The sequence below is a fragment of the Toxotes jaculatrix genome, chromosome 9 (assembly GCF_017976425.1).
Source record: "Toxotes jaculatrix isolate fToxJac2 chromosome 9, fToxJac2.pri, whole genome shotgun sequence".
In the NCBI taxonomy this organism is placed as follows: Eukaryota; Metazoa; Chordata; class Actinopteri; family Toxotidae; genus Toxotes; species Toxotes jaculatrix.
Genome location: NC_054402.1, coordinates 9428504 through 9441867, shown reverse-complemented (window position 1 = coordinate 9441867; position 13364 = coordinate 9428504). Strand labels below are relative to the sequence as shown.

Genomic DNA, 13364 nt, shown 5'->3' with positions numbered 1-13364 from the left:
AGCTACAGTCGTTCCACACAATGCAGCCTCACTGTTAGTAGTGCAGTGGCCAGACAGGGCACATCCTGTCCATTGGACAGCACACAGAGCAGCACAATTCTATGGGGTCAGCTCCATCGCCCTGGAGCTCTTCTCAAACACTCCTGTTCTGAGGCTGTCAGTGCTCATTACTGACTGTTGTCTGGTCTCGCAGCAGCCTCTCTGCCCTCAGTGTGCGCGGTGTGTGGGTAAAAAATCTGGGCAGAGAGAGGTGTTGTGATGATCAGCTAACAGAAGCTCATTACAGTAATGCCCATCTGGTAGCCAAGGAGAGGAGGTTTTCTGAATTATCTTACAGCAACCACAAAAAAACATATATCAAACAGTGATTAGATAATCAATGATTTAACATTTTAATGGTGTCAATGAATTAGACATGGAGTGACGAGTCCAGTTAGTAAATAAGATGACAGCTATGTGGTGATGTTGAGCTAGCTTCAGGTTCTCAGACAGTCCCAGCTAGCGATGTATGATACAGATGAACCAAGCAAATCTAATAGTAATAGCAATGGATGGTATGGTTTTTTTTTTTTTGGTGTAAATAGGTAGTGAACACAAAGCCAATGATAGTATCGAAAAGAGAAGAGTCCCCCAGCGCAGGAATCTTTACCACAAAAGCTGAAAGAAATCCAAGCGTCAATAACAAAATTTCAACATCACAGATGACACAGTAGCACGGGCTCCACAACTGTGTCCAACAGGGAAGATCTAAAGGCAAACTGTTTATTAATCAAACAAAAACAGAGTGATGGTGCTCGGCTGCAGATGCGCTCACTCCAAATGAAATACACAACTGCTCAACCGAGCGCCATGAAACCTCTCAGGCCACTAAGATCTACAGCAAAGACCTTTCATCAAGCAGCTCCAGACCCCTAATCACACACATACAAACACACATGAAAACACAGAAGGACAACACACACACACACACACACACACACACACACACACACACACACACACACACACACACACACACACACACACACACACACACACACACACACGCTTACACTCAGTACTACTCAAATACAATTGCAAATATGTCCCACTCACAGAAAACATTCTTAATATAAGCAGTTTCAACTAAATCTATACAGGGTCTGATTTCACTCACAGATATGCAACATTGCTATTACTAAATATCTGAATGAAACTGTACGTATATGACCCTGTTTGTATGTATGTATGTGTGTGAATACTGGGGGTCTGTGTGTAAGAAGTGTGGCAGTCCATGGGAGAGCTTGATGAAATGCCTCCCCAAACTCAGGGTGCCATGCGATCAGCACAGCGCTCGTGCACAAACACAGTCTAACCTCTCCATCTCCGGCCTAGAGGCCCAGCGTCCAACACCGACACAGGATATAAGGAGAAAACACAGTTAGCAACACTCCTGCTGCTGCCTAAACGCTATATACTGCCACTTATATTGTCCTGGAAAAGGATGTAATTAGTTATGTAACAGCCAATTACTCTAACATTTCTAAAAAAAAAATATATATATATATATTATGTACAGAATTATCATTTACCTGACTTTCTTATCCATAGAAACTTAAGGGACAGGAAGGAAATAATGCTTGAAATGGGTGGTGTTAGTGAAATATTAATTATTAGAGTTTAGTTTCTTAATGAGTTACAGCTTAAAATAAGTAGTAAGTAAAGAAAGAATCTTATTAATTAACAAGCTATGTGTAACTTGGCCATTCAACTGCTTGTCCACTCTCACCTTGCTCATTTTGCTCTTACTGTCAGCAGTCAGGAAGGACATGTTGTTGATCTCATTCATTACCACAAAGTTCTGCTCCTCCCTCTTAAAGTTCTGTAATAAATAAAACCAGAAAAAATGGTAGAAGAACAGCAAAATCACAGAACAGCAAAAACAGAACCAGAAAATACCACAGACACCAGAACACTCACATGGGATTTGGACCAGAAAATGAAGACCTCTCCCACCATCCTGAACAGTTCTTCTGCATCTGGATCTGGACAGGTGAGCCACCTTGCCCTACAGACAAAGACAGCAATGACAGAAACCGATTACTGATCAGAAGTATTTGAGTCTCATTCAAGAGCCAGTTGTTTTATCACATCTGACAAAAATGGGTTTATTTCGCTGGCAAAAGTTCTGCAAATAACAAGGTCAAATGTAATGTCTATGTCTTTAGATGCTGAGAAAGCATATCACAGATGAGAGAGGAATTATCCTTAAACAGGCACCACAGGCTGCAGTACAAATACTTACCCCCCACCCCACAGGTGCCTATCCTTGACTAGGTTGTTGTTGTTATCCCCTCTTATTTGCTACTGATATTGAACCCTTGTTAGAAATAATCAACAGTAAAGTCTATGAAATAACTCTGAAGCCACTCAAAAATACAACACAGTAAAAAGTGGCCAGGTGATGTCAGCCTAAGCACTGGACGTTGACACATCATTCACACTGATGTCTACGCATCAAATACAGCAACTGTGAGTCCACTAAACCATTCTTAAGGAAGAACCAGATTCACTGATGGTAAGTCACTCGGGAGAATAGGGTAACCCACATTTAAACTAAACTTTAAAACAGCTACCTGTTATTGTCCACGTAGCGGATGAGCAACGGGTAGAGAGCATACAGGTCTCGACACAGCACAGCAAACTCATCTCGGATGGTCCCATTTTCACTGTCCACCTCGGTCTTGCCCTCCATGCGCAGCTGATCCTCCTCAGCCACAACTTTTGATGAGCGCTTCTTCAGCTTCTCCATGGTGGGAATGAAGTGAGATTTAAGCATCTCTGGCTTAGCTCTGCTGACAATGGGCTGGGCGAACACTAGACAAGGGGTAAAAAGGAATCAACGGTCGTGATGGCCAGAAGATGTGTAACATAACCTGAAAGCCTTCTAGCTTATTGTGAAACCTCTGCTCACTTACCTGCTAGTCTCTTCATCCAAGAGGCTTCGTCTATACCCAGGTTGTTTACCACGATCTTCATGATGCTACCCAGCAGCTGATTGAGCTGCTCTGAGGTGACAGAGGTACAGATCTGGCCCTCCTGCTCGGGGAAATTCTCTAGGCCCCTCTCCCACCACCGTGTGAGATAGTTACACAACATGGGCAGCGTGATCTCAATGACATGGGGCATTTCTGTGTAGCGAGCACCAGACTCAGCCAGGTCATGGATCTCCTTCATTAGGATCTCCAGCTCTGGGATGTCAGTGCACAGCTCCTCCACTTGGTTGGGAAGACCCAGAACTGAGGAGGGAGAAAAACAAAATACAAGTAAGGAAACAGTTGATTAAATACATTCTATTAAGTTCGCAAGGGCAGAAAAGAAGAAAAAAAAAATGCTAAAAACCCACTGGCTCTCTCTCTGGGAGTCTTGGTGGTGTAAACAGAAAACGTGTTGAACTCATTCAGTGTTGGCTCAAGGAAGGCCACTGGCATTGCAGCTGCTAAATGAGCCAAGCATTCACCAAGAGCTGGTCGCTGTCTGCACAGAAAAAAAAAATACAACAAAATCTTTATATAATGTCTATCTACATACAAGCAAGTAAATAATAATGCACAACCATTTTTACTGTTAAATGTTCTTCATGCAGTTTTTCCTTTGAATCAAGGGTCTAAGGATAGAAGTCGTTCTGTGTTGTGCAGACTTCTTATTCTGGGCTATATAAATTAAATTAAATTAAATTCACTTGACTTCAAATCCTGTATAAATTGGTAAAAATTGGTGAAGGAAGCTTGTTTCCAACTTGTCTTTAGAAGTGTTTGTTTTCAGACTTCTGTAGATCCGCAGAGGCCTCTACTCACTTCTCCGCATGTGGAGTCTTCACAGTGCCCAAAGAGTAGATACTGCACATTAAACGATAGCAGGAAATTTGCAAGTCATCCACTAAGGATGTAGAGAAGAGAGACATTGCATTAGCTTTGAGTCAGTCCTTTGAAGGGCAAACGATGAACAAGTGATTTAATGGAAAGAAGCACTTCACTCACACATGACGTCATCTCCAAACTGGTGCTGGGCGATGTGGTCGAACAGTGAAGTGAGGACTGGCAGCAGGGCGGTGGTGGTGTAGTTAATGTTCTGGGATACACCCTTAACCTACAGGAACACACACATACACACACAAATACAGACATCAGCTCATAAGGCAAAAGAACAAAGGTGTAGAAGCAATGCCGTATGGTGCCGTCTCAGACCTGATTTCGACTGGACACTTTGCCCAGTTTTAGATTCTCAACCATCTTCTCAATGTCATCTGCAGCACTCTCAAAGAACTGACGCAGGCCAGCCTTCACAATCTCAGGACCCGATTTCATAACGGTCCTTGAAAAGGTGGAAAAACAAAAGAAAAGCCAATAAAGACAGATAATGTCAGATTATTTGCCTCTATTTTCTCTCTTCTCTGGGAAGCAGTGGGGATGCGATATGAGTAGATCGTGGGTTACCTGGCATCCAGTGATCGTGAAAGAATGTGCAGACAGTTCACCACTGCACCTGCATCCGTTCCTGAAAAAAGGACAACAAGGATGTGTTGTCAGAGCTGTCTCTCTGTACATATCCACTTTTGAGAGCTCAACTTACTGTGAAGGCTGTATTAAAGAGTAGTATAGACTGTGTTAGGAAACACTGACCAAAACAAAACTCACATCAAAACCATTATTTTTTACTAATCTCAGATACTGTATGTTACATAAATGACACAGCTCAAACAGCTAATTATGAAACAGCTTAATAAGGTGCAACATTCTCTGTTAAAAACTGATTTCATAAGTGCAATAGCACCACTTTGAAGTTTGACACAGGTACTTTTCAAGAGGTAGATCAGTTACAGAAGTGCATTTTGACAACCTGGTGGGTCAAGCTAAAGGGTACAGGCTCAGTGTGAAGAGCTTGGCTGTGTCTTGTGACCACTGGATACAGAAGAGTGACTGACTATTAAAGACACGTGGAGGTGGACGTGGAGGTGGAGGAGGATGAAGATAAAGCGTATAGTGCCTCGTATAAGCCAGGCTGATAACACGTAACAGAGCTGCAGCACTGTACCATCTGTGGATACCTGACACTACTGCAGACATCCATGCTCAAATCACTCTCAGTTTGTGAGTAACAATCTGAGTCTGGGCCTTAAGTGCAACAAACACAATTTTTAAAACACCAGATTGCAGAAAAAGTCAAAGCCAAGCACAAGCTGAGCTGAAGAGAGAGAGAGAAGCATTAGACGAGGAGATCCAATAAGGAGGGAAGAGAGAATAAGAGAGTGGGAGAGCAGACTAAATTTATGATACAATGCTGATTAGTATGTAAATGAGAATGTAGCAAGGAAGAGGAAGCGACAAAGATCTGGACAAAACAAAAGAAATTAGACAGGAAATCGGATACACTGGGACAGAGATGGTGACAGGGTGCAACGCCACCATGCAGATTCCTTACCAAAAAGAGATACTCTGTGCCTCACCAAAGCAGCCAACTTACAGAAGATACTGATATAAGAGGAGAAAAGAGAAAAGGGAGGGAGAGGGAGGGAGGACAGTAAGGGAAAACAGGGAAGTAAAGATGTTTGAAGTGACACAGAAAGCAAAAGGGAGGCCATGGAAATAAAGGATATTGCACAATAGGAGAGAGATGAAGAGACATGGAAGAAGGAGAGGACAGGCACTATCACACAAAAGTACTGTGCTAAAGGAAAGGTACGTGGTAAAGTCACATTATTCAGAGAACAAAACAGTCTGTTGAGTAGGCTCTTACTGCACATACCTCGCAATCATCTCCTTCTCTTTATTGGAGGAATGCCCTCCACTACCCAAGACTTTTGCAGGAGTGGAGAGGAAGTACAGGCAGTGGTTCTTGAAGTACTGATTTATTAGGGGCAAGAGAATCTGTAAAATACAAGATGGAATATTAATTACATAAAATAATAACTTTCCAAGTTAACACACTATCTTGCCATTAAACAGGCTCTGTCTCCACATGCTCATAAAAGACGGGAAGAGGGAGGGGAAGACAGGAGACAGTTCCACGAACAGCTCATTTTGGTTTCAATTCAGTGTTGAAATATAACACTTTGAATCCCGGCCAACTGTGAACTGAGGTTCTGTTACAACCCATGTCCTCTCACGTGGCTCACCTTGGCAAAGAATTTGATCTCCTGTTCATGTGGTGACTTCTCCACTCTACCACTGCTAACCACAGCCTCTGTTACAAAACAAGATGAAAAATAAGTCAGCCCTCAGTCAAAAGGCATGTACTGCCACTAGAATATATGGCAAAGAGAAGACTTTGTCTCCCAAACCGCAGTACCGAGATGAGCAATGAACTCCTGGGCGATGTCCATCCATTTAAGAAGCTTCTGGAGGAAGCCATAGGCAAAACGCTTCTCAATAGAGGAAATGTCCTGCTCCATGTCCTTCAGACCCCTGGGAGATGGAGAAAAGGGAGTAAAAATGAAAGAAACAGAGAGACAGCCATAACTGGGCTGGTTTATGATCTTTCAGAGCTAGCTCTTTACACGTGCAGTCCGACCATGGCAGAAATGAAAACTGCACATAGTTGTTCCGATTGGCCACAGTGGATGGTGAAGTGAAAAGACGACCATCGTTGAGAGGGTAGAGATGAAGTATCGTTTAGAAATGGAGATAACGGTGCATATTTTGCTCTCCTGGGAGATATTCATAGTGTTAGTGATAGTGGGTCGCACAAATAGCTGAAACGCACAAATGAAAAAAACATAGCTACAAAGGTACAATGCCTCTCTCACCTCCACAAACGTGGCCAATAAAGGCATGAACTGGGTGTAAATATTAAATCGTAGTATCGGAAGTTTACAGAAATCGTTGGGCACAGACTCCCCTGATCTGACTGAAGCTATCTGACCGTCAGACATGGAGTTCAGAAGCTATTTTGAGTATAAATCTGCTAAACCCTTAACTGAAATTGTGAAATGTGCCACCTACCTAGTCACAGCATATCCATTGAGCTGGAGGAACCTGAGCAGGTCCTGGGCCTTCTCCCTGTCCCTGGCTTTCTCCTTAGCCGTCAGGGTGTCATAAGGAACGAGCAGTGGATGGGTGCCACCACCTAACAGGAGCACACATTTTTTTTCGAACCAAAAGACTGCAAACCAACAGCATGCAAATGTGTGTGCTAGAAATCCATCTCACCTTTGGCCTGTAGCTCCATCTTTTTCTTCCTGCCCCAGGTGTTGTGATAGTTCTCTGCCAACTGCTCAGCCATGGACTGCACAGAGAGGGTAGGAAAATCAATCTGTCAAGTTCCTAACAAATGTACAACCATATATGAGAGTTACCAGCTCTCTGAAAGAGCACTGACAGGTGAGAGAACCATACATACCTGCAACTCTCTGGACAGGGCCATCCCTGTGATGTCTACTGGCTGAGGGTTGTAGCCATGACTGGGATCGTAAGTGGCCTGAAACAGAAAACACAGTAGATCAGTGGCTTAGTGTGTGAGCCTGAAGGATTCCAGGAGGTTCCCAGAAATAGAGGACAGCTTTAATTTTAGCATTGTTTCACCCATTTAACTGAGCCCAAGGAGAGAATGTCCAAGGATGTCGATATGTATAGTAAGAGATCCATCAGTGCTTTTGTGCAGAATCCTTTCCAACTTGCCCAAATAGACAAGAGGGCATCAAACATTCTCCAGAATACTGAATGCTTTTTTCCTCACTCCTCTCTTGTACCTGAGCAGTTTGGGAGATCTTGCGTGTGGTGGTGGCCTTCTTCTCAACTTCTCCTTCCCCATCCCTGGCTTTCTCCAAGGTCCACTCCCAGGCCAGCATGGCTTTGATGGATTCTTTGATGGGCCAACGATAGATCTCCTTGTCCTGAGAAACAGAGAGAAGAGGATTTAAAAAATTAACAATAAACAGTACATTCAGATTGTCCGATAAGGTGAAAGGTTCATAGCTCATGAATGCTAATTTAGCAGTACAGACACAAGGGGCTAATAGAAAAAGCTTAGTTTAGCACCTGCATAGAGATTATCAGGATTCAGACTCCATAGAAGGTGACCACTGATTACCTTTTCAGAGAACGTTTTGTATGGTCGGAGCATTGGGTGAGTCTTAGCATTCTCATCTAACACCTCTCCATAGGTCCAGTTGTTCTGAATCTGAAACATTGATTTAAGACAATCATTACAAAGAACCAACAATTTCAAATGAGAATCAGAGACCTAATTTGTATGACGATTTACAATTTTCATAACTGACCTTTTCAAAGGCCCATTTGTCATGAGTGTACTCAGCATACTTGTTGATGAAGCCATCCAGCCTCTCTGGGATGATGGTACTGTGAATAAATTGACTCATATTTAATACTATACATTTTATCAATACCATTCACTATTCAAAGGGCCTTTATTAGCTTGCGGTAACTTCTGAATTTACCTAAAGAAAATAGTAATAATTATTCTCTGTAAGTGCTTAGGTCACATAAGGCCAGAGATTAAATATCAAACCAGATTCACAACAACAATCGCGTCCTCTCTTGCCTTTTGCTCATTATTCACAAACATTTGTAACACAGGTCACTGTGAACAAATCTTTTTTGCTCACTTGGTGGTCTCCACTGGTTTGGGATCAAAGTTGCCTTCAGCATCCACAGAGGCCTTTTTCTCAGTGTGAGAGGAATAGCTGGCATCCACGTAATCGGGAGGGATGGCTCCTGCTATAGCACAGAGGCAGGGCATGGCGATCTTGAAGAGTTCTGCATCAAATTTCTAGAGTTCGGGAAAACACCAGAGAAGTCACGTTAATGAAAGCATGATTTTAACCCAAAAACACTGTAGCAGGACACCACGAGATTCGTTTCTCACCTTGTGTGCCAAAGATTCAAAGATTCCCCAAAAAAGTTTACGAGAAAGATGCAACTCTTCCTCTGAAGTCACCCCGAAATTGGCCCATCCATTAGGTAAGCAGTAATACTTCCAACAGCGCTCATAGTGATTGGTCAGCAGCTGAAACATCAAATCACAGAGGTAAATCAAGCAAGCAAATATAATAATCACTGTAATTTAATATGTTTTTGCAATACATAATTGTCTCCCACCTTTAGTACCCATAATGTACCCTATTTTTTTATCCTTTACATTCTGTTCTATTTGGTTTCATTTTCTAGTCTTACAAATTAAACCAATACAAAACCAAAAGAAATATAATAAATACAATAAAATTAAATAGCAGACAAACCTTAAGAGGCATCTTTGCATATTCATTGAGGATGGGCACATCGAACACCAGCCGTCTAAGCAGATGCTGAAGCATGGAGGGTCGAAGGTACCTGAGAATGCCATCAAAATGTTTCATGAGGAATGTAAATGTTTAAAATAGGCAATGATACTGTTTCATTCCCAGGTATTTCAAGTTCATGTTTGTACATTGTTTCCATATGTCTCTGCTGTCAAGTTAACTGTCAACATGTTCTTCTGTGATCTCTCATAAATTAAATAATGTTTCTAAAGACACTGGTTTGGTTTTAGTACTGACTTGCAGAGGGACATGAGGCACTCCTCGATGACATCCCTCTGAGCCTTGGTAAGGGCTCGGCCACGGGACAGACGGTAGATGGTGTGGAGCATGGAGTCGATCATAATGGCCCGGTGATCTGTCCCAGCAAACAACGGGGCACACTTGGTGAGCAGAGGCAGAACAGCCGAACAGAGGTAACGGTTAAGTGCCAAGGCCATTTCAGTCGTACTGAATGCCACCTATATCCAGAGAGGAAAACAGAAAAACTGTTTATATTGATTGCAACACTTTGGAAACAGACAAGCAGTATATCATATCAACATACAGACTTCTGGAGTTGAAAGAAGTGACATTTCTTTTGCTGTTTTACTTGTCTTTTGTGTCTGTCCCTACTCACCGTATCCAGAGACGCTGCAGCTCTCATGTCAGGCAGGAAGCCAACCTCCAGCACATGAAGTAAGAAGTCCTGGTTATCAATACCATACACTCTGTCAAGGAACAGGACCATGGAGGCCTTGTGGTCTGGCACAAAACTGGCAGACATCTTGGGCTCAATTATCTGACCATCTGTGGTTTGGGCAGAAAAAAAAAAATCATATATGCAGGAGGATGCCAATATATCCCCTTTTATCTTTAAATTTACACAGTATATTCATTCACAATCCCAACTTAGTATCTAACCTTTGCCGTGGGCAGGAATCTGCACAGGCAAGCTGATAACTCCAACCAGGTCCTCTATGGGCACCAGGGACCTCAGGATGGCCCTGATTCTTAGAGCCTCACCCTTGGCTGCTTGGATCAGCTGTAGACATAAACATTTTAGACATACAGTATGAAAACTAAAGCCCCCGCTCATCAACCACCTACTTGACCGCTGCTCCTGGAGGTTTAAGAGACATCAATGGTGTGAAAAGGAGTTCTACTCACATGCATCTCGGGGGCACAGCGACCCAGCAGATCGATAAGCGCTGAGTAGAAGGACATGATGGCATTTCCCAGATGCACACGGTTCTCCTCGTGCTGTTCCTCACCACCAAACCTGCCAATCAAGAAAACATCTTTCTCTTTAACTGAAATTTTCAGTGCCATTTGATCATATTACAAATTCAAAGGTACCCTGTATGTGTAAGTATCATATCTACTGCGCCACTACTTACATGAAGCGTCTGTCTTTTTTGACAGTGGGTCCGTCCCTTGCTGGATCCTCTGAGATCTTGATGGCCTCCTCCATGGCAGCCAACAGACCATTCCCGCCCTCTCCTCTCAGGGCCGGGCCAAAGCACTCGGGCCGACGGATGAGCAGACGGACCACAACATTGGCATTCTCCTCCACGCTCTCTCCTGCGAGGAGCGGGGGTGCAAAGGTTAGTGAGAGTTACCCACAGCTCAAAACTACAAACATCATCATTATGTGAGGGGGCTGACCATTAACAAAGACAGCAAAGCGGAGGAAATCCAGGTATCGCTCTCCTCCACAGGGGTTCCAGCCAATGTCAGGGTAGCCCTTAGACAGGAGCATTGGACACATCTGCAGTCCACAGCCCGCCAAGTATGTCACCACCTACAACACCAAGAGAGATTATAAGCTAAAAAGACCACTGGACCTTTTCATGTGCGTTTCTTTCTTGCTATAGACGATAATTTTCTCAAACCATTTCCAGGTCCTGCTCTTGCAAAGCCAAGGCCAGCTCATTATTGTCAATGCAGGAGGCGGCAGCCACATCCAGAGGTGTGGACCCACGCATGCCTGCAAATGTAAAATAAATGGCATGAGTAGAACATGGCAGAGAACATGGCATCTGATGACGGTGATAGCTGAGGATCTGATCTTTACATTTTCACCTTATTTTGAATACTCAGAATAGGTACAGAGAAATCCTAAAAAAAAAAAAAACAATTGCCAAAAGTTGGACAGTACAGTACACTGTACGTAGGTGGCTGACACTGACCCAAGCCGATGCCACTGTTTTGAAGCAGGTAGCTCAGATGATCAAACATGGAGCGCTGGTTCTGTCGGCTGATGCGACAGAAGTAACACAGGAAACGACAGCAGTTGGTCACCATTTGAGGGAATCGAATCTCCTGTAGAGTGAAAGTACAAAGATGCATTCTGTCTACAGTGGTACATACTGTGCTTGGCAATCATGTCTAAAAAGGCCCCCCTCAATAAGACTGGTTAGATTGAATAAGGTAAATAAACTAAAACAGAATCCTCACGGTTACCTTTGAGTCTCCTCCTCCGCCCAACACATTGACCATCACCTCCATGACAGTCTCATGCATACCAAGAGCTCGCATCAGATTGGGGTGTTGGTAGAACACCTTATTGTTCATGATGTTCCTGAAAATTAGAAATTAAACAACACAGATGTCAGAATCACATTACATATCTTTATTATGTCACATCTCCCATCTTTATCAGAGATAGAGATGTGTAGAAGGTACATAGCACCACCCACACACTGACCCGATGCTCTGGATCATGAGCCGCTCTTCTTCTGGGCCCATCTGGACAATAAGCAGCGAACGTATCTGTCCCAAACACTCAAGTAGGTCCATCGTGTCCTGAACAGACACAGCGTTGATGGCGTAGGCTTTGGGCAGTGCACGGATCAGCTCGCCCAGGCCATCATACTGCCTGTGGAGCAGGCTGAACATCAGACGCACCAGCTCAGGGTTTTGGATGAATGACTCCTGGGCCCAGTGGATCATGGTGTGGGAGATCAGTTCCTGAAGGGTGCCTGGTGAAATGGACACATCAATTATATTCAACTGTTATGAATTTACAAAATTTTGTGACTTAAGCAAATCACAGTGAAAACCAAAGTGATGAAATTGTATCTATAATATGAAAAGTCAGTCAACTGGCCATTAATTTCAACCTGATATGAAATAAATTAAAGTTAAAAACAAAGGTTGTTTGTGAAAAATTTCAGTCAAGTACTTAACATGTTTCATAGGTAATTTGGCTGTGATTCTTACTGGGTTTCGGCTCCTCCTCAACCTCTGGCTTCTCCTCCTCCTCTTTCTTGCGCAAGTTCTTGATCTTGTCCACCAGACTGAGGAGTCTGCCCCTCAGTGAGGTGTCCATCTCCTCCTCTTCTGCCTCCTCCTCAATATGTATACCTACGGGTAAAATGGGAACACAGCATTAAAACCCCAAATTAACAAAAAAAACATTCACACCTGAAGGGTAAAATACAATAGGATCTTTAAAGAACTTCTCACCGCAGTGAAGCAGCAGGTCATTGTGGAATTCTCCCAGAGTGTCTCGCACCTCCTCAGGTACTGGACACTCCTCCTCATCTGGACAATGCTTAAAGTTGGTCAGCAAAAGAACCTGGAAAAGGATCACAGTAAGACAACCCATCAGCAGTCGGATTTCTCCTCGTTTTACATTAGGCATTTTCATTAACTTGCTGTGGTTGTTGTATTTTATCTTGTTCATATGACTGTCCTTGTGTTCTCCGTGATACATGTTATCTCAAAAGCTAGACCTCAGAATTTTTAATACAAGCCCATTTCAGGAGAAAGGTCAAAGTCTGTAGAAGCTTTCTGGTTAAAATAATTAGTACCTGGTCTTGTGGTGGTGAACGGAACTCGCGGGTCTTGCGTGCAGTCTCAGCAGCCGTCATGGTGAAGGCTCTCATTAACAGGTTGTAACGAACCCGCTGGTTGTTCTGAATATTGTGGACAAACTGGTCCGAATAGGCCACAATGGCCTCCACTCTGTGTCGCAGCTCACAGTCGCAGAAGTACTGCAGGAGTGTGCACATCTGTGAGAGGGAGATTAAAATGTCTAATTAGTGAAAATGTGAAAGATGTTTTAAGAATTTTGTGACGTAAATAT

At 43.3% G+C, this 13364-nt stretch overlaps 1 protein-coding gene across 6 annotated transcripts in view; it reads right to left on the bottom strand.

The window, feature by feature from the left end:
* Positions 1–13364, bottom strand: part of ryr1b (ryanodine receptor 1b (skeletal)) — a 64967-nt gene that overhangs the window by 20243 nt on the left and 31360 nt on the right. For 4 of the 6 annotated variants that reach the window (XM_041045633.1, XM_041045634.1, XM_041045635.1 and 1 more), the window contains exons 37-72: positions 13090–13290; positions 12743–12854; positions 12497–12640; positions 11982–12255; positions 11738–11855; positions 11464–11596; positions 11167–11261; positions 10940–11075; positions 10672–10855; positions 10442–10553; positions 10196–10316; positions 9912–10081; positions 9533–9753; positions 9236–9326; positions 8863–9003; positions 8603–8766; positions 8258–8336; positions 8068–8157; positions 7727–7870; positions 7378–7455; positions 7188–7263; positions 6981–7104; positions 6328–6443; positions 6155–6222; positions 5785–5906; positions 5461–5510; positions 4476–4536; positions 4227–4353; positions 4020–4128; positions 3837–3918; positions 3386–3516; positions 2958–3278; positions 2616–2856; positions 1960–2047; positions 1769–1861; positions 1356–1370 (exon numbers count right to left, since the gene is read on the bottom strand). In XM_041045633.1, coding sequence (XP_040901567.1) covers positions 1356–1370; positions 1769–1861; positions 1960–2047; positions 2616–2856; positions 2958–3278; positions 3386–3516; positions 3837–3918; positions 4020–4128; positions 4227–4353; positions 4476–4536; positions 5461–5510; positions 5785–5906; positions 6155–6222; positions 6328–6443; positions 6981–7104; positions 7188–7263; positions 7378–7455; positions 7727–7870; positions 8068–8157; positions 8258–8336; positions 8603–8766; positions 8863–9003; positions 9236–9326; positions 9533–9753; positions 9912–10081; positions 10196–10316; positions 10442–10553; positions 10672–10855; positions 10940–11075; positions 11167–11261; positions 11464–11596; positions 11738–11855; positions 11982–12255; positions 12497–12640; positions 12743–12854; positions 13090–13290 — 4632 coding nt within the window. The remainder of the gene's footprint in view (positions 1–1355; positions 1371–1768; positions 1862–1959; positions 2048–2615; positions 2857–2957; positions 3279–3385; positions 3517–3836; positions 3919–4019; positions 4129–4226; positions 4354–4475; positions 4537–5460; positions 5511–5784; positions 5907–6154; positions 6223–6327; positions 6444–6980; positions 7105–7187; positions 7264–7377; positions 7456–7726; positions 7871–8067; positions 8158–8257; positions 8337–8602; positions 8767–8862; positions 9004–9235; positions 9327–9532; positions 9754–9911; positions 10082–10195; positions 10317–10441; positions 10554–10671; positions 10856–10939; positions 11076–11166; positions 11262–11463; positions 11597–11737; positions 11856–11981; positions 12256–12496; positions 12641–12742; positions 12855–13089; positions 13291–13364) is intronic. The other 2 variants (XM_041045637.1, XM_041045638.1) reach the window with 1 other exon arrangement.